General features: G+C 36.4%; 1 protein-coding gene and 1 long non-coding RNA gene across 11 annotated transcripts in view; one reads left to right on the plus strand and one right to left on the minus strand.

Moving 5' to 3' along the window:
- The window catches only part of Appl (amyloid-beta-like protein), a 137,827-nt gene extending 117,924 nt beyond the window's left edge, over nucleotides 1–19,903 (plus strand). For 3 of the 10 annotated variants that reach the window (XM_070110531.1, XM_036359330.2, XM_036359328.2), the window contains 9 exons: nucleotides 6,243–6,381; nucleotides 7,517–7,738; nucleotides 9,140–9,732; nucleotides 9,795–9,947; nucleotides 11,980–12,129; nucleotides 12,237–12,907; nucleotides 12,982–13,126; nucleotides 13,190–13,369; nucleotides 13,772–19,903. In XM_070110531.1, the coding sequence (XP_069966632.1) occupies nucleotides 6,243–6,381; nucleotides 7,517–7,738; nucleotides 9,140–9,732; nucleotides 9,795–9,947; nucleotides 11,980–12,129; nucleotides 12,237–12,907; nucleotides 12,982–13,126; nucleotides 13,190–13,369; nucleotides 13,772–13,879 (2,361 nt within the window). In that variant the 3' untranslated portion in view covers nucleotides 13,880–19,903. The remainder of the gene's footprint in view (nucleotides 1–6,242; nucleotides 6,382–7,516; nucleotides 7,739–9,139; nucleotides 9,733–9,794; nucleotides 9,948–11,979; nucleotides 12,130–12,236; nucleotides 12,908–12,981; nucleotides 13,127–13,189; nucleotides 13,370–13,771) is intronic. The other 7 variants (XM_070110529.1, XM_036359331.2, XM_036359335.2 and 4 more) reach the window with 7 other exon arrangements.
- Nucleotides 1–20,595, minus strand: part of LOC118680296 (uncharacterized) — a 93,524-nt gene that overhangs the window by 10,564 nt on the left and 62,365 nt on the right. Inside the window, exon 3 of the long non-coding RNA XR_004975805.2 lies at nucleotides 6,222–6,390. This is a non-coding gene — a long non-coding RNA (uncharacterized lncRNA). The remainder of the gene's footprint in view (nucleotides 1–6,221; nucleotides 6,391–20,595) is intronic.

Below are 20,595 nucleotides of genomic sequence, written 5' to 3' on the forward strand. Positions count from 1 at the left end.
TATAAAATATATATGTAAATGATCAGCATGCGTAGTCCGTCCGTCTGTCTGTATATGTACCAGCTAGTCTCACAGTTTTTAATATATCGTTCTGAAATATTGCACCTGCCCTTCTCTCACTAAGAAACTGCTGATTTGTTGGCACCGCCGATATTGGACCACTATAGCATATAGCTGCCATACAAACTGAACAATCGGTATCAAGTGCTTGTATGGAAAACTTTTTCATTTGAGAAGGTATCTTTACGAAATTAGACACGGGTCGTTATTTAAGGCCACAATGTGTTCTCCGAAGAAATTGTTCGGATCAGATCACTATAGCATATAGCTGTCATACAAACTGAACGATCAAATTCAAGTCCTTGTATGGAAAACTTTTTCATTTGACAAGGTATCTGCACGAAATTTGGCATGTGCTATTGTCTAAGGCAGTGGTGCAATCGCCATAGAAATTGTTCAAATCGGATCACTATAGCATATAGCTGTCATTTAACTCTTCCCGTGTGGCATTTTTTCACATTTATAAAATCATTAATGTTTACAGCTTCAAAACTTGATAAAAGCATATTTTAATACAAAATTTAGCGCTCTACAAAAAAGTTCTTAAAGATTTTTTTCATAAAAACATGCCTTTGAAAGTAGTGTGCAATAAAAGTTTGAGCGAAGTGTACTGGGCATACCTACAAGTGCCTTTAAAATTCAGTGTTGCTCATACGACATGTTGTACTCTATGAATGCAGAACATTAGTGCAACTCTAGGGGACGTTTGCAAGAAATAAGCAAACAACTTGTCAAATAACGCACACCCTAATGTATTTATATGCATGAAGGCGAGCAAGCAGCCACCTTTCATTTGGTCAAAAAAATATTATTGGAAAAAAATGTCAAGCCACGTGCCGGCTGCGCATGAGAAACGAACGGTATGAAGGCCTACAGCAAACACATATAAGTACATACAAGTGAACATAAACACATGTAGACTTATAAAGTAAACGATTAACAGCGTATAAATATTAAAATAACACTAATGAATTTTTCATTAAAATTTTAAAACGAACTGTGCGATTATACACTCTGCGCTAATTTGACTCGGACTGGTTCATTGAAACTACGAAATTTCTATAAACCTATATAAACTACTATATTCCCTATATAGATTATATTATATTTTCTATTATCTATCATCATCTATATCTATGCCATCTACATGGCATCACAGCTTCGCAATCGCTTAAACTGTTGCAGCAGTGTTTTATGTAGTCCAATTTATCACATACACAAGTAGTTGAGTGGCACCAAGCATTCAGTGGTGTTCGTGAACTCATCAAAAACTTAGTTAGTCGTCCATCGACCACTGTTAATAAAGATAGTAACGAAAAAGTTAAAGTAACAGCGCTTGAAAATCGTTGTATTGGCAGCAGAGCGATAGCAGCGAAACTCAACATTTATTTTTCATCGACTCAACACATTTCGGCTAATATTTTTGGTATTAAGCATGCCAAGGCTAGGCTTGTACCAAGAGACCTGCATTTTTTGCAACAGTTGTGAGTAGAACTCGCTTGGAAACATAGCTGAGTACCAAGCATTTTTCACTACGATAATATGCCGTAACTTTTAGACATGATAGTGACTGACTTTTAAGCCAAGCTTGACACGAGAGTCATCGCTTAGCCAGCGTATTCGGCATATTTGGCTTAATGTCACCATTTTTTTTTTATTTGTTTTCGAAACCAAAACTCATTTCTTTTAGAAGCACGCCCCGTACCAGCCAGCGCTTATAACCAGTATATAATTTTCTATATAAAAAATTGGATTAAACATTGACATGCTTGTATATGCTAAAAGCAGCCTCTTTTGAAGGCAATAATAAAGATTTGTAATAAAATACAAGAAAATGGTTTTTTTTTAATATATTGGAGTCCGGTTCAAATTTGATATACGTATGTATGTAAATAAGTAGCTACCGTCAGACACCTTTTTGAAGACATCTTTTTGCAGACAGCTTTTTGAAGACACCTTTCTGCAGACTTAATTTTAAACGTTATAAAAACAATTTACAAAAAATTTCCACAAATTTCTCAGCAAAACTTTTACTAAACGCTTTCAAGATTTAGCGCAAAAGTCGTTAAGCTATTTTATTTGTTCAAGAGTATACGCGTAACTCAAATTCGATAGCATACCCACAGGCGCCTCAGACATATTGTACTTATCAGCAACCATCGCTGTTCTCAAGAGTAATGCAAGAAAATGCGCAGAACTGTTGGCTGCAAGCTCAAAACTCTACAAAATATACATACCACAGGGAGTTAATGGTAATATTTTAAATTTATGCTTAAATTTGCGGCATTTTTTAAATTTTAGGGTTTTTTTTGTTGATGTAATAATATTGTCTGCATATAACATACACACATGTACACATGCACATATGTAGGTATTTACAAGCACAACCACTTATATATACCTATGCTGTAATTATGTATGCACCCTTCAATCTGTTTAGTGGCCAACAGCAGCTATCATTGAGCAACCACAAACGAAGCCATTAATTGTGTGGCATTTGCCGGACGCTCCGGCTGAGTCAGGGTCGTTAGTGCATTTTCAAAAGGCCGCATGCAACTGATGAGCCACGTATCTTTCGCATGAAAACCGCAAAATGTTGGTTGGTCGCTGGGCGCGACGCATGGCGTTGCCGAAGTGTTCTCTATTAGCGTCGAAGATTAAGTGAGATGAGCTATGAAGATGAGGTTACAGCGGTTTGTGTAGGGATAGATGGCTGGATTGATGGTCGGAGTTAAAGAGATAACTAATTTAATAGAATTTATGTTGATGTTTCTATGTAGTATGCTCCAAACGGAGCTGTTTCTATTGTGCAGTATTAGCTGCTGGCACTTTTGGTTGGAAGAGCGTGCCATTGTAAAAGGCACACGAAAACCTGAAAATTTATTGAAAATGTTTCGAAATAATATATATGCATGTAGAAGTGTATATTGCAAAAACTTTCCAAAAAAAATCGCACAAATTATATTTTAAAACGCTATAACGCATTCAGCCGCAATTTGTAGCATACTTTTACGCTGCAACTCCCGGTAGCGTAATAGCGCATTTTTAAAAATCCGACCCCCAACACTAAATGTTAATGAACGTTGCAAAAGCAGCAACTGAAATTTCAAATATTCCACAGCTAAGCCATAAATTGCAATTTAAGCTCGCTTCCATTGTTTTTATTGCAAAAAACACTGACGATAATATTGCAGCGCGACAAATATGCCAAACGAGCATTTATTGATTTATTGCTGTCGCATTACAACAGTGTCAGAAATGTGTATGCAAAGCTTTATTTATGTAGGTATAGCATTTTTATGGAAACCGCTTACAATCGCTGTGATGCTACATGGCGTATGAGTAACATCAGCAGGATAAATGTCTATGCGGGCTACAATAAATATATAAAAATTAATATACATACATACAGTATATTCGAATTGGTTCGTTGTTTCGCATGGTGAATTCCGCTTTAAATTTTTTAAAATCCCGAAATTTCGATATAGCCAAATTTGAACTGTCGTGACCCAGACTTTTCTATTGAAATTTTAATGTACAAATAAATTAAAATGGTTTGATCCCGACAAAATATTTTCGGGATCCCGAAATCAAAATTTTATATTTGCGCTTTCAGGGTTATTTTCTTCAAAAATATAACAAAGAATAATTTTGGGATCCCGAACACAAATTTGCTAATTCCGAAATCCCGATATGCACAAATTCGGTACTCCGAAATACTTATGTTAACTTTACTGTGTGCGCGTTTATGCATATTATAGTGCACGTAAGCAATATATAGTATATGTGCATGTGTGGCAAAAGCACGTACGCACTCACTAATACATACATACTTGTACATACATATGTACATACATAGATGCATGTGTGTGCTTGTTAATATCGCATTCACATGAGACGAGCGCATTTTCCTAATAAATTTCAGCAATGCCACTGCAATTTGTAGCGCACAGTGCATGTGGTTGGCTTTATGAGTGTGTGTGTGTGTGTTTGTGCGCTTGTGTGAGTTTGTTACTAGTTTATTATGTATGCATGAGCTACATATGTTTATTGCGCTCTCAGTGTGTTATTTTGCAAATTTAGATGACAAAATTAATTTTATTGTTTGCCATGCGAGACGCTCAAACGCACACGCACACGCATACATATACAGTGCATACATGGTGTATGCAAAGAGTCGATATAATTCGCAACTGCCGCACAGCTGCGGTTATTAACTATGCATGCGTGTATATGCCAACATTGCGTTGCGTGGGCGTATGTGTGTGTGTGCTCTTTCCGCACTCTGCTGCCGCACACCTTTGCGGTCGTTTGTCATGCACCAGCTGCTGCAGCGCCTCGTGCAATGAAGGCCTAGCAGCGCGCAGCCTGCAGTCGACCACGCACTGTCCACAAATATTGCCTAGTTTTAGGCGTTACATTGCATGCGTCGTGATTTATATGCGTGCGCGTAATTGGTATTGCAGCTAAGAGGCTCAATAGCTGACAAACGTACGCACACAACTGCCAACCCCGATCTCCCACCCGCCGCCTACTAACAACTGTCTCAGCTTACGCCAGCAACAACAATCACTCAAAATCAGTGCAAAGTGCTGGCAGGCAATGTTACAACCACACGTTCCACCATACCAAACATTTGTACGTCCGTCTGTCTGTACGTACGATTGCCTTGACATGCTCGTGCGTGGCTTGCTGTCATCGTTATTGTCAATGCGAGCGGCAAGGCGACGAGTTAAGGTGCACGAAATTGATTTTGTAATCGAAGTGACAGCGTGCTTGATACACGTGCACACACACACACACATACATATACTTTCAATCGGTAAGTTACTTGTAGGAGCGGCGCAGCGGCAGCAGCTGCTAGCCCCACACATTGTTTGTGTATGCAGCACGCTTATCGCCAACAGCAGCAGCAACACACACACACACACATGCCAGCGCCACAATATCATCGCATTTCAATGGAGCGTGTTTTATTGGTTGTTGTCGTATGTCGTTGTCAACGTGATGTTGTTTCAATTAATGTGGTTGTTGTTATTGTTTTTGCTGTGGTTGGCGCACAGCTTGCGGCGCATCGTTGTCGTGTCAAGGTTGTACATGCAACGCACACACGCGCGGCAGTGTTGCATTTCGCCCCAAAATTGCAAATCACCGCTCCAACACTTCAACAGCAACACACACACATACAAGCACACGCATATATTAGCATAAGAGCAAATGCTGCAAAGCCTCACAACTCCCCTTCGAGCTACTTATACCGACTGACAGTCGCTTATTTACTGCATTTTGGCAATTAAATCGCTTCTTTGAGCTAAACTCATCAGCACTGATGGGTCATGTCAGCATCAATAAACGCCTCAATGCCACTTTCGAAGTAAATTCATTGAAAGTTCACCTAATTGCTGATTAAATTGCATGCCCGTAGTTGTTGTTTTGTGTGCAAAATTAACTGTAAACCGCAAAATATCCATTAACAACGACAACAATGAATTACATTATAGTAAAGCAAATTAAATGCTGTCATGTTTAACCGCACCGCAGTGACAAAATTTAGTTGGAGTCGTCGAGCGCGCGGCTGGCTGCATGGACACAAGATAAGCAACAACTACCAAAGAGCTTCCAAGTCATACCTGCGGCATCTGATAATCTGTCAACAAACACTAATGCGCAGCTGATCAGTCAAAATAAGTGTGCTATCTAGCGATCCAGACAATCAAGTCTTCAATCACCCAGAGCTATGCGGATTTCCGCTTGAGGCTGTAGCGGTGTTCAAAACAGAATTTTTGAGTCATACGAAACTTAAAATGTAGAGCAGCTGTTGGGTTTGAAAATTTTCCGACTTGAGACGGTAACAAGCATTGACGAAAGTTTTAACAATTAGAACAAAGCATACATTTAACACAGCGCCATCTATCACTGAACTTAAGCTTTTTATTTTTAAACTAAGCTTTTTAAAAATATCACTAAGAACTTTGTCCATATCAACACATTTCGTAAGGCAATTAGAAAAAATAAGAGTTGCTACAAAATCAAGATTCTTTTATGCAATATAGTAAACCAACCGAAAAAGCTATACACCCTTATATACCCCAATCAACTATCTAATATGTGTATGCACTGTGCTGTATATTGATAAATAAATAAAAATATTTTTCACTCACACTCTCATCCCTTTCTTACAGGCTTATCCGAATCGTGACATCACTAATATTGTTGAATCTTCGCATTATCAGAAAATCGGCGGCTGGTGTCGTCAGGGCGCTTTAAATTCGGCAAAATGCAAAGGGGCGCATCGTTGGATCAAACCATTCCGTTGCTTGGGTGAGTAGACTATGAAAATATGAAAGAAATGTAAAAATTAAGGAAAAAATCCGGGAAAATGAAAAACCAATATAGACTATATTAGTATAATATTTATATAGCACATTAAAGCATAAACAATAAAAAACGTAGAATATGAAATATAGAATTTGGGCTCGAATATCAGATACGTAAAAGGAAATATGGCATTTCATTCGCTCAATAAGTTCAGCGCATACTTTGTAATTAAAAATATAAAATAAGATAGATAGAATATCGCAAAGTATATAAAACATAGAATAACAACTTGTTTTGAATAACAAATGTTAGAAAACATGAAAACAAAAACATCGAATATAAAACACAGCATATAAAGGAAACTATAAAAACAAGAGTATCGAATATAAATAATGACATAAAAAACGTAGAATATGAAATATAGAATTGGTTCTTAAATATAAGCTAAGCACTGCATTCACTCTATAAATTCAACACATGCTTTTATTTTTAAGTATGAAATTAGAAACATAGAACATTGCAAAATATATAAAACATAGAATATAGACTCGTTTACAGAAAGATATATGGAAGTTTGGGTAACAAATATTGGAAAACATGGAAACAAAAACATCGAATATATAACATAGCATATAAAGAAATGATTTCTCAAAAAGTCAATAATTTTTAGGACCGTGCAGTATAGAATTTAGCAAAAAACTTTTATAAGGAATAAATAATAAAACAAATTAAATTAAATTAAAGTAAAAAAACATAGAAAAAGTAAAGGAAAATTTGACAACAAGAATATCGAATATAAATAATCTGACATAATAGAGAATTAAATGATAAATACAAATAGCATATCGAAAATGAACTATATTTACGATAAGAGAATTAAAAACATAGAATAATATAGAATAACATAGAATTAAAAATTTATTCTTTAAATGCTAGATTATGTTTTTTTTTCTTATTATACAAACCACCTAACTAATATCTCTCGCCCGCTCCCGTCTCTATCTCTCTTTTTTCTCTCTCCCTCTATTTCTATCTTTTTCAACATTCCTAACATTCTATTTTCTTTTTCTCTGTTTTATTTAATATTCAAACGTACACCGGCAAATTTCTGCTTGCTACATTATGCACTTGCTTTCAGAAGGACCATTCCAGTCGGATGCCCTGCTCGTGCCCGAAGGATGCCTCTTCGATCACATTCACAACGCCTCACGTTGCTGGCCATTCGTTAGATGGAACCAGACTGGCGCTGCCGCTTGCCAGGAGCGCGGCATGCAAATGCGCAGCTTCGCCATGTTGCTGCCCTGTGGTATTTCATTGTTCTCGGGCGTGGAATTCGTTTGCTGTCCGAAACATTTCAAAAGTGAGTATGCAAAGACCTGAGCAGTGTGCTAGGTAATTGCGCTTGAAAGTGTGGGGGCGATGTTGGTGGCAATCAAGTGCAAGTAAGTTGGAGCGTATTTGTGTGTTTGAGTGTGTGTGTGAATCGACTCGGGTAGCGTAACGTTACTTTCGCATAAACCATATGCATTGTGGCATACAGATATACATGTATATGTACCGTTAGAGCGTATATAGGTCGCCAATGCATAGATAAATAGCAAAGAGTAAACGAAAACAACGAAAATCAATCAACGCAATAATGTTCGAGCGTCAGCCAAAAAAGCAACAACAACAACCAAAACTGTTAAACAACAAACACATACTTTACTGCGCTGCTTTGTAGGAAATTTTTTGTTCGCTGAAAATTGCTAGCTTGCTTGTTGCAAGCATTTCGTGTTCATTTTAGTTTGCAAATTTGTCGAAATGAATTTTCAGCGCTGCTTGGCTGCCACGTAGTTGCCACATGTACAAATTCCCCATCGACATGTGCGCTAATTGAATTTTAATGGCAATACTTGCCACCTGCCGCGCTGCGTATAGCCACATGCGCTGATAAAAGCTGCAATTTTATTGACATTTACAGCATTCAATAGTTTTCATTGTCGAAACTTTCAAAATAAATTTTCTTTTGTTTTATAGATCTTTTTTTCAAAACTGTTACTTATTTTGTTTTGTGTTAGCAATTACTAACAGATTAATATTAATATTTACTTACTTTTATCAAATTTTTTTCTTAATTTGAAGGGATTTTTACCAATTTTGCTAAGTCTGGTCAAACTCATCCCTTATACATTTGTTATTTTTTCACTACCGCTGAGTTACGAAAGCTTCTTGGCTTCCCTCGGGAAGACTAATAACTCATTTCTCAATTACCATCTCACCATAGGCTTCCTAAAGCAGTGTTTCCACACTCCTTCCGGTTATCGGCAATTAATTCCTCTTGCTTCTCGATAATATCCCTCTTTTTGCTACAACTTCCCATTTCTCTATTCGCCGCCACTCCTTTATGTCTGCCTTTCAAGGCTATGGAAAACGCAAACTTTGCTCTTAACTCACCGCGAGTCTCCACTCTGCTCTCAAATGCAAAGTGAGGTCACAAATATGATAGCACACACAACTTATTCCTAATATAACAAAATGGATTCGCATCGCTGCCTTCTTTGTTAGCCTTCTTCAAGCTTAAACTTCCAGCTATACCGCAGGTAGCAAATAGTAGCAGTAAATCCATAACTCCACGCTTGACCCTCGTAGATCTCGTAGATTCACATCTTCCCTTCACTGTTTGCCAACCGCGCTACACTCTTCGGAATCGCACAGCGAAGCTTACAAATTTTACTAATACAACTTTTTTCTCCTCCAAACTCTCTCGCCTATGCATCAGCCGATGAGATTCGCGTAAAGAAAACCGATCTACCCGTTATCGCCCCAGCTGAGATTACCAACAGCAATGTGGATGTGACTAACGATGATGACAATGACTCTAACTACTCGAAGGATGTTGGCGCCGATGATGATCTCGACGATGAAGATGACTTGTTGGGCGATGATGAAGAGGACGAAATGGTCGCCGATGAGGCAGCTGCTGGTGAGGCGAATAGCTCCAATGCTGACGATTTGAATGGCGAATATGATTCCGGTGAGGACTTGGACAACTATGAGGAGGATGGTGGCGGAGCAGCTGAAGAGCAGTCGGACAGCTGGGATTTGCAGAATGGTAGCTCAAGCGGCGCGAAACCAGCGGCGGTGAAGTCCAACGCAGATGAGGCTGGTGGTGCAAAGGGCAAATTGGGTGTTGAGTCGGTGGTTAAGGGCGCTGCTGGCATGATGGCTGACGCGCCAGTCGCATCCACAGCACAACAACAGCAGCAGCAACAATTCCCCACAGCACCATCCACTAGCCAGCCCACCGTCGATCCATACTTCACGCACTTCGATCCGCATTACGAGCATCAGAGCTACAAAGTAAGTCAAAAAGTAAGTGTACTCCATTCAATGTGCATTTTATCAACACAAAACCGAACATATTCTAAAACAAGGAAGCCCAACAGCGCCTCGAGGAATCGCATCGCGAGAAGGTCACACGTGTCATGAAGGACTGGTCCGATTTGGAGGAGAAGTATCAGGATATGCGCATGGCCGATCCCAAGCAAGCACAGACATTCAAGCAACGTATGACAGCACGCTTCCAGGTGAGTGGGAATGCTCCAAACTGGTATTCAATTATGCAGTATGTGTATATGTGTGTGGGTGTATGCATGCAAAAACACACCATCTATTTATAGCGATATCTAACTGTAGTGGGCACAGCTTCGCATGTGAAAGTACTCGCACTCTTTCTCTTCCCGCACTTTTCTTTAAAAGCTTACTCTTCTTTTTATTACTGTAATGCATGGCAGAGAGCAGTCAAACGCTTAGTGAGAGCATATCAAACTTGAATTACCACGGAAATTGAAAAGCTCGTTGCGTGGGTTGAACGTAAAAGCTTTTTATGAACGTCATGTGAGAAAGCTTTCGAAAAAGTTATTAGAAAAAATTTAATTTAAAAATTTTCTGTTATTAGTAACTTTTTATATATTTTGAAAGCGTTTCTCAATATATATATCTATATATTTATTTTATTTTTTTATGTAGCTCACCTCAGAAAGGGGAATTAACCTTATCAGAGCTTAAAGCGCTAAGCTTTCGCATTTCAAGTTTAAAATACTCTCACCCACCGCGCTTCATTTCTTATCATTCACTCATTTTGCAATTTTATTTCGAATTTAAACAATATTTTTATTTGCCTTTTCCTTTATAGCTTGTATTCGTTTTTGCAACTAATCATGCTTAACTCATTTTCGCACATTCAGCACTTAAGTTTGCCAATTTATTATAAGCCAAATGGGAGCGAAAGAGACATCAGATTGGAAGCTTTTGTAGCATTCATTAATATTTAAAATAAGTGATACAAAATTTACTACCCACAAAAAAGTTTTGCTTTTTCCCCCCCTTAAATGTAGCTTGGCTTGAGTTATTAAACTAATTAGCTGAGCATGATTTAGTTATTCATAAGCTCAAAGGAGTGTAGTCGCGAAAGCTCTAAACAGTGTTAAAAGCTGAGTAGCAAAAAAGCTGAATTAATATTCATGATGAGCTTTTAGTAAAAGCTTACTAGACACGTGAAAGCTTACTGAATAACTGGAACGTTTTGAAGTAATTTGATAAATTTTAAAGCATACTGAAAATTAAAACTCATTTCAAACACTTTTCTACTAAATTTTTGCAAAATCATACATATCCGATGAGCTTAAACTTATGAATGATATAGCGACACGCAATTTTATATGGAAGCTGTGACTTCTAACCGAAAATTTACTAAAAATACTCAGAAAGTGGAAATGCGAAAGCTCTTATCGGTATTAAATGAACTGCATCGGCGGAATGAGATGCTTGCATAGAGCTCTCAAAAAAGCTTAGAATTTGTATAAAAGTTCATAACAACTTTTCCAGAAGTAATTTATTTAAATATTTATAATTAGTGAAGCAAAAAAGCTATCTCACTCTTCGTGTAAACACCCCAAAAATAGAGCTTTCAAAAAAATGTCTATATCTCATTTATACGAAAGCTCATAACAGCTTTAGCAGAAGTGTTGAAAATTAGCAATGTGAATAATATATCGTTTTTCGTGTGAAATTTTTTAAAAGACACTCTTTAATATAATTTCTCGAAAGCGTCGTTTATTTGCTAAATCACATATAACGACTTTCAGTGAACTTAGTTCGGATATGTTTTAGATAATTGAAACGGGCAAGCTCTTAATGTGTACGGAAGATCCCAATGTAATATATATAATCAAAGTGAAATGGTGTGAGCTTTTAGAAATCACACTATCCTTGTAGAGCCCTAGAAGTCGCATCCTACGCTGATACCAAAAAAGTTTCCTACGTCGTTTTGCCATCACTCACTTCAGATGCTTGAGAACCGACCTAGTTTGAAGTTTACGTAGCGTATTCATTCATCAGAACTCACTATGCCAACACCACCACCGTAAAATCATCACAAACATTTTCCCTTTTTTGTTTTGATTTAACTCAAGAACTCAAAACTTTCCCCACCACTGCAAAATTCGAAAATCAACCAATCAATCCCCACAACAAAATTGCAATTCGTTCATTCTTCTCTCTGATTGATTCTTTCTCTCTTGATGTGCTATACGTCTTTATATGGGAATGTAATTTTAGACTTCTGTTCAGGCACTCGAGGAGGAAGGCAACGCCGAGAAGCATCAGTTGGCTGCCATGCATCAGCAACGCGTATTGGCCCACATCAATCAGCGCAAACGTGAAGCGATGACCTGCTACACTCAAGCGCTCACCGAACAGCCACCAAATGTGAGTTATCCACCAATACGTGGCTGATCCGCAAGCCCAGAGTTGAAACACACAATTTAGAGCTGCTCATACATTCTGCCTACTTGAAACACTTCTTTTATTTACAGGCTCACCACGTCGAGAAGTGTCTGCAGAAGCTCTTGCGCGCCTTGCACAAGGATCGTGCCCATGCCTTGGCCCACTATCGTCATCTCTTGAATTCCGGCGGTCCAGGTGGTTTGGAAGCTGCTGCCTCGGAGCGACCACGCACTTTGGAACGTCTAATCGATATCGATCGCGCCGTCAATCAATCTATGACCATGTTGAAACGTTACCCCGAATTATCTGCTAAGATTTCCCAATTGATGAACGACTACATTTTGGCGCTCCGCAGCAAGGACGACATACCCGGCTCATCGTTGGGCATGAGCGAAGAAGCGGAGGCCGCGATTTTGGACAAATATCGCGTTGAGATCGAGCGTAAGGTGGCGGAGAAGGAACGTCTACGTTTGGCTGAAAAGCAGCGCAAGGAGCAACGCGCCGCTGAACGTGAGAAATTGCGTGAAGAGAAGTTGCGCATGGAGGCCAAGAAGGTTGATGAGCTGCTGAAGTCGCAAGCCGAGCAGGATGGCGGCGCCAGTGGTGCTGGCTCCGCTATTTTAGGCGCCTCCTCCGCTGCAGCACTAGGTGACTCGAAGGTGAGCAGCAAAGAAATGGGCCAACTTACAGATCCCACTAAATTGGCGCAAAGTGAGAAGGACAGCACTGGCGTTGAGGAGTACGCCGATGTCACTGTCAGGTGCGTAACATGCATATCCAGCCACGAGTTCATGCACAACAATATTCTAAATTTCCTTTTTTACTTATGTACAGCACCAAAACCCAAACCGTCCTGCCCACAGTCGATGATGATGCCGTACAGCGCGCCGTAGAGGATGTAGCCGCCGCTGTCGCTCACCAAGAGGCTGAGCCACAGGTGCAACATTTCATGTCGCACGATTTGGGCCATCGCGAATCGGTAAAGTCGTTTTTTTTATACTTTATACGAAATGTAGTAAGTTTTTATACGTACTCTTTGCAGAGCTTCTCGCTGCGTCGCGAATTCGCACATACGCACGCGAACAAGGAGGGACGCAATGTCTACTTCACTTTGTCCTTCGCTGGCATTGCATTGCTAGCGGCCATCTTTGTTGGTGTCGCAGTGGCCAAGTGGAGAACATCTCGCTCGCCACATGCGCAGGGCTTTATTGAAGTTGATCAGGTAAGTTGAGTACATGCGCATAAGCTCCAGACTGGCGACAGAAAATTTTGAAGAAAATTGGCAACGCAGCAAACGCGTTTGATACTGGAAGATACTGGCGTTTAATTATTTATTATTTTAACAAAATGGTTGTTTATTGCGTGTTCTAACCGAGTTTAATACACTTCAAAACTTAAGTATCTACATAATAGTGCCAATTCTAACTGCTTACAGTTTTTTGGCGAACACTGAAATGAAATCGTACAAAGCAGCAACTTTCACTGAGCGAAAGTTGTGTTAAAGCTTCGACAAAGCTTTCCTAACTTACGCAGATAATTTCAATAATATGTTCTGCATTTTACACGTTTTTAATAGCATTTAATCTCATGCAGTTGATTTACTTACACGCTTTCACATTTCTAGAACGCCACCACACACCATCCCGTTGTACCGGAGGAGAAAATCGTGGCGAACATGCAAATCAACGGTTATGAAAACCCCACATACAAATATTTCGAGGTGAAGGAGTAAAAGAAGCAAAACAAAAGCATATAAACTTAATAAAAAATAAGAATAAATTTGCAAATATTGTAAACGCACTCAACAACTCAGTAAACCCACTAAAGGAAGCGTAAGCCCCGCCCCCTACCCTTTAAAAAAATAAAAATAAATAAACTCCCACTATAAAAAGCCTGCTTTATCATCATTACCCACTTATACATACAACTAAGAATAATACAACAAATAAGTCATACTGAAACAAAAAACCAAAAAACAACAACCACAAACCCGTGAATTATACAAACAAACATATTTTCCAAAAAAAAAAAAAAAAAGAATGTAAACGTAAAAAATCTTGAAACTAATTTAAAGCAGATAAAATTAAAACAAAACGGAGCGCAGTTCCAACATTGCATACATACAAATGTGTGTAGAAAGAGTAGAAGGAGAGTGAAAGCGTAACAAAGGTAAAAGAAATAATAACTGTAATAAATGCAAATAGTAAAAGCGAACAAATAAAGGAGCAGAGGCAAAAGTAAAACTCAAAGCGCAAAAAAATGAGACGAACTTTTGAAATGTGCAGCGAAAATAAAAAAAGAGATTTTGAAAATAAAAAATGAGCTCAAAAAACAAAGCTTTCAGCCCGATAATTGTACTCAAACTCACAAACACATACAACTTTCATACATACCCCACTCACACACACACACAAACTCACCAAAAATATGCCAACACACTCACTCAAACTTCACACTCCAACAATGGGAGAAATAACTCGAAATTATTCAGCATTCTTTCATACACGACATTTCAAAAACAAAAAGTATGTTGTTCTTGTTTAGAAAGTATTAATTAAAAACCAAAAAATTATGTGTAATAATAAAGAGTAACAAAAACTTAAAGTAAAATGTATTAAAATTTAAGTAAATAAAAGGACAAGCAGAAAAAGCAAATTAATTTTAAGCAAAAAGTGGAATGCGAAATTTTGCAAATGCAGATGTGAGCAATTTTTATTTAACATAAACAAAAATCATTTGTTGCGCAAAAGGAAGTTTGAAATAACAGTAAAGTGGTGAAGAGAGACAGTCAGTAAGTGTGAGAAGTGTGTGAAAATATTCTAAGAGCTGAGCTTAAAGCTTGCAGGTGGCTGGGAGGTGTGAACCGGAATCGCCTATAATTGCAACGACTACAGAGTAAGCAGAGAGATAAAGAAAGAGAGAGGTTAAAGAAGAAAACTCAATGAACCATTGTGAGTATGGTATTACTAAGCGAAACAGTTGCATGCAATTGCTGAGAGGCTGGTGGAGAGAGAGAGAGAGCGCGCCAAAGCCACAACAGATTAACTAATCAAAAGAAATGTACAAAAACTACTGAATGAGAGGCGAGAACTGAGAGTTTATAATAAAAAAAATTAGTCAAACTGAGAGAGAGGAAAGCAAAGAGCTCAAAACCGTACATAAAGTGAAGATCAAGAAATAATTGCAAAATGTAGACAATAAGTGCTATTGAAGACAAAGAATTAGTTAGCGAAAAACCAAAAAAACTCTGCAGTAAAAGATATAATTTGTAATAGAGAAAAGTGCTTGCAAACACATACAGCTTGAAATGAAATGCACTGAACAATATAGCCACTTACATAGCCATATAGAAAGCGTTCAATAGCTGTTTTGTTAACTGTGAGAAATATTTAAACATAAAGGCGTTGCGGACTTAATAGACAAGCAATGATAACTCAAGCTTGTTTTTCAAAAAAAGTGAAAGCTTTGCAAATCAATTGTTAACAAGCTCTCAAAGTTCTGCATGAAAGCTCACAACAAGCATAAGCTTCCATTTTTATTGCTGCTTACAGCGCCCAAAGCTTTTCACAGTTAACAAAAAAATGTCTCACTCAATAAGTATGGATATTTTCACACACACACACACACACACGCGGGAAGAGAAAGTTTGCGCTAATGAAATGAATTTTGGTGAATAAAATTTATAAAATTAAATTAAGTGTATTTTTTTTTTGTGAAAAAGGAATAGAAATTTTAAAAAGCTCACCACACCTATAAATACATAAATATAAAAAGCAACTTTCACTCACTCTACTTCTAACAAATAAATACAACAAAAATAACAATCGCCTGCTTTTCATTAATCCCTTAAGACGCTGTAAGAATGAATATGATTAAACAAGTGTTTAGCATTAGCTGGTTAAGAATTCTCTATATATCTATATATATACAAATATATGTATATATAAATGGAACGCAAAAGCTGAAGGTAATGAAATGAAGCGCATAAAACATGAGTACATATGTATACATACATAACTATATAAAACGCCTGCTGCTATTCTTATACTCAAGACATAGAAAAACATAGAAAGACATAGAAAACATAGAATACATTAATAAACTATACAAGCAGACAAACACAAAAGCTTGTTAAGTGCGAGCGTTTTGAGTGAACTTAAACAAATTTTCAAACATAAACAGCAAACGAGTGGTAGACTGCGCTAGTCTAAATAGTGCAAAATTAGCTAAAGAGCTTACGAGCTTTCCATGCACGCGCTCAATATTAAGCGATAAAAATATGCAACAATTTAGCGAGCTTACAATTTTGTACAAAAATAATAATTTATGCAACAAGAGTGAAAGTTTTCTAAGCCTTCATTGAAGATTTGTTAAAAATTATCAAAAGAACCGCGCAAACTAAGCAAAAACAAGGAATTTCTGTAAGCTACATGCGCTATTACTAGCGTGAAAGCACGCAAGTTTGTTAATTAAAGAGCTTTTAAAACGCACATCGTCAAACTTGCTGCCATAAAACGTAAAACCATTTTGTGTGCTTTCACAGCGCACAAATTTGTATTACGCAAAAGCGCTAGTGGAAGAAAACAAGCGTTTTGTAGTTTGCTGTTAGTGGCTCCACCCACTGATAAGCACGAATGGCGTCAGTGTTAGCGGTAGTACAGCGCATAGCAAACCACTTAACACGCTTTGCCTGCCGTTGCCTGCTGATTACAGTGGTCACGCCCAGGCAAGGTGTCTACAAATCAGCGTTTAAAGTGATAAGGAACACACAAAGCAATGCCACAACTCGAGAAAACAAAGCGAACAAAGCAAAATGCAATTCATAACAATTTTCACATTTCCATTATATTATTAAATAATAGTTTTTAGCATTTAGTATATTTAATTTAGTGTTTTAATTGTATAATTTAATGACTTTAACTTGAGAAAGACAGTTTTGAAGATTTGTGCAAATTTAATCAGACGCTAAATCAACACTTGAAACTAAGGAAGCGCATAAGTAAGCGAGATAAAGCGTGTAAATGTAGTAAAAAATATAAAACAAAACAAAATAATTAAGTGTTTCAATTTGACTGCGTTACATTTACATATGTCTACATACCTATATGTATGTACTTGAACACTATACACTTGTTTACAGATATGTTAACTGTTTACTTATTACTTAATTGCTGAAAACATTTTTTGCGTTGTACTTTACAGATAATTTCATTTTGAATGATGAAATTGATTAGAACGAGAAGTAAAGCACCAATAAGTAACATGAAACGGTTGAGAATTGTAAGCATTAAAAATTATAACTGTTTATGCAGCTGCGCGGCTTTAATCACAATGCGCTCTCTCACTCGCACGCGCTGAGTTGAGCAATTGAGAGCAGCAGAGATTGTCATACAGCATTACTATGCGCGCTCAACACTTGCGCATTATAATCTGCAATTCTCAACCGCCTTACGCGGTTCGCAAAAAACCAAAATACTCCACTAACAAGCAGCCAACAATAACACACACACACAAAACAGTATACAAAATAGCGAAGACGCAACAACTCTACAACAAATACCCTATGCATAAATATTGCTAACAAATTATTTATAAATAAAACGAAACTATAATTGCGAAACAACTACAAATTCTTAACAAAAGCGTAAATTAAATGCAACTCTAAGCGTTTAAGTAAAGAAATGCTAAGCAAACCAAAAACCTAGTCAAAGCTTAAATATTTTTCTGTTCATTTATTATATAGCAAACCATAACACATACATGCATACATACATATATACATATATATATTTAAAATATATAGAAATAAAAAGCAAACAATAATAATAACAACAACCGCAACAATTGATATTTACACTGACAATTAGCGAAGAGAAAAAGCGTAGAAATAAATTTAAAAACTTTATAAAGCAAACATAAAAATGCCTACAAACAGCTGATGAAATGAAGAAATTGTAAGCAAAAACCCCGTCCTGCGTGAATTAAACATAAAAAAGTAAAAAATACACTTAAAAAAATGCAAATAAAATTAAAAAAAAAAATTAAAGCAAATAAAAGAGAAAGACACAAATCAAAGAAATACAAAAAAGAAAAAGAATAAGAAAAATACAAATAAAAACCAAATATCAGCAAGTAATTTAAAGTAAAAAAAGTAAGTTGCGTAATTTACAGCGTGTAAGCTGTATTTAAAAATTAAAAAAATATATAAATAAATAAGTATAAAAGCTCGCAACTGTTTATCGACGTCGCGCTCCCTATCCACAAAAACCACAAACTTTTATTTGTAATACATGCTTAAAATACAAAAATTTTTATTATTTAAAAAAAATTTTAAAATTTAATATTTAAAAAAAAATTTATTTTAATTTCCATTTTTCAAAAATTTTAAAAAAATTTAAAAATTAAAAACAAAAAAAAATAATAAATATTTTTTACGCATTTTCACTCATTCCACTTTTTTCTCTTTTTCGTTAAATGCGCAGCAAAAAATTCACATTGCAACAAATACATTTATTAAATACTTAATTCTTATATATTATTGCATAGAAAGTCAAGAACAAACAAAAATTATATATATAAATTAAATTTAAAGTAAAATTAAAACAAACAAAAAATAAATATTATATATATACATATATATGTGAATGTACTCAATGACAATTGTAATTGCAACAATAATTGTACGCTAATATATTATATTTAAAAAAGCAAAACAACAACCACATGAACAGCAACACTACAAAAAAAACGAGTCCACAACCAACAATAGCTAATGCATGCCCAGCACCACGAGCAGTAAGGAAAACCAAAACTACAGGAACAAAACAGGAAACGCCACAAAAACCATTTAATTTACAAACAGTTGGCAAACTTTTTTGCCAAAAACGTAGCGAAAAACCATATGAGCCAACACATGCCATAAAACCGGCAAGCAACTGACCATAAATGTTATAAAATGCGACAAAATTTGCAAAAAAAAGTCTACATTTTTCTTTCAAGTAGTCCATATTTTCGAAATTTTCTAACGCAAGCAAACCGACAACCACTTCCACACCACACTCCCACTTGCAACCGTGTCAGGCAATCAACACAATTGCCCACTGTACCCGCGCATGCGCTTGTATGTATTGTAGTATTTGTGTTTGTAATGCAGCAAGTATTGTAATTGTAATTGTAATTGTAAAATGTTTCAGCGCAAAATGCGGAGAACTACGCCCAGCAAGCGTACCATGTAATTTAAAAGTAAAATGCAAGAGATTATGTAACTAACGTAAGTTGATGTTTTGCGCTAAATTAAAAACAAAGCAAAACAAACTGGCAATGTCGCGCGTACACTCAAAGAAATTAGCAAAAAAAGAAAAAAAATGGTTTATTAAGTATTTAAAAGCAAAACACAAAAGTCTTTAAGTGGTACAACTATAAGTGGAAAAATTGTATGAAAATATGGTAATTTAAATTCAGTGTAAACAATAATACTAGAAAAAATAGTAAAACAACAACAAAATGCATTATTAAACACCCACACAGACACACACACACACATATGTATACACACAGTGTAAAGCAAAGGGCGCACAGTGGTGCCGCAGCGAAGAGAAAACAACAAAACGCAAAAAAAAAACAAAACAAACAAACAAACAACAACAAAACCAAAACAAAAACAAAGTAACATACAACAATTTTTTTCTTTCGAATTTTTTGTGTTCTTTTTTCGAAATATTTTGCATAAATAATAAAATAAAAAACAAAAAACAAATGGTGAGCTCTATTCATTTGCCAAAACTGTTTTTAAGGTGAGTATACAAACGATCGGCTAATAAAAGTCCTTAAAACATATGTATAGCCGAACGCATACGAATGCTTAAACTGCTGAACATTTTGAACTCTGAAAGCTTTAAAAAGCTTTTGAAACTGCCACTAAAATGCCTAAACGTAAAACATGCGAAAAAAATGCGAAAGTTCTAAAGCTGCTAAAAGTTGTATACGCCAAAATTCGTAACTGTGAGCTTTAATTTTGTAAAAGCTCTATAAAAAAAACTTTAAAAAATTGTGTTTATCTTTGAAATTAATGAAGAAATTTTCTAGCAACAAAAGCTGCTGAACATTTTTTGCGTGTAAGCTTTAAAAACTTTTTGAAACTGCCACTGAAATTCGCTCAAGCGTCAATGGAAACTTGTTAGAATAACTTTGTTAAAACTGCACACGGGAATTGCGTATGAAAGCTCTTAAAATTCAAATGTCTAAACCAGCATAGTTTGTGAGCCTTGCAATTAGTTTTGCAATAATCCATCATTTTGAAATTCGAAAATTTAAGCCAAAGCTCACAAATATTTCATGCGCGTTTGTTATGAGCAGTGTTCTGATTGTAAAAAGCTTTTTGAAACTAGCGTTAAAACTCGTTTTTCGCTGTAGAAAGCTTGTTAGAGTAATTTTGTGAAAGCTTTTCAT

This window comes from Bactrocera oleae, chromosome 5, assembly GCF_042242935.1.
Source record: "Bactrocera oleae isolate idBacOlea1 chromosome 5, idBacOlea1, whole genome shotgun sequence".
Classification (NCBI taxonomy): Eukaryota; Metazoa; Arthropoda; class Insecta; order Diptera; family Tephritidae; genus Bactrocera; species Bactrocera oleae.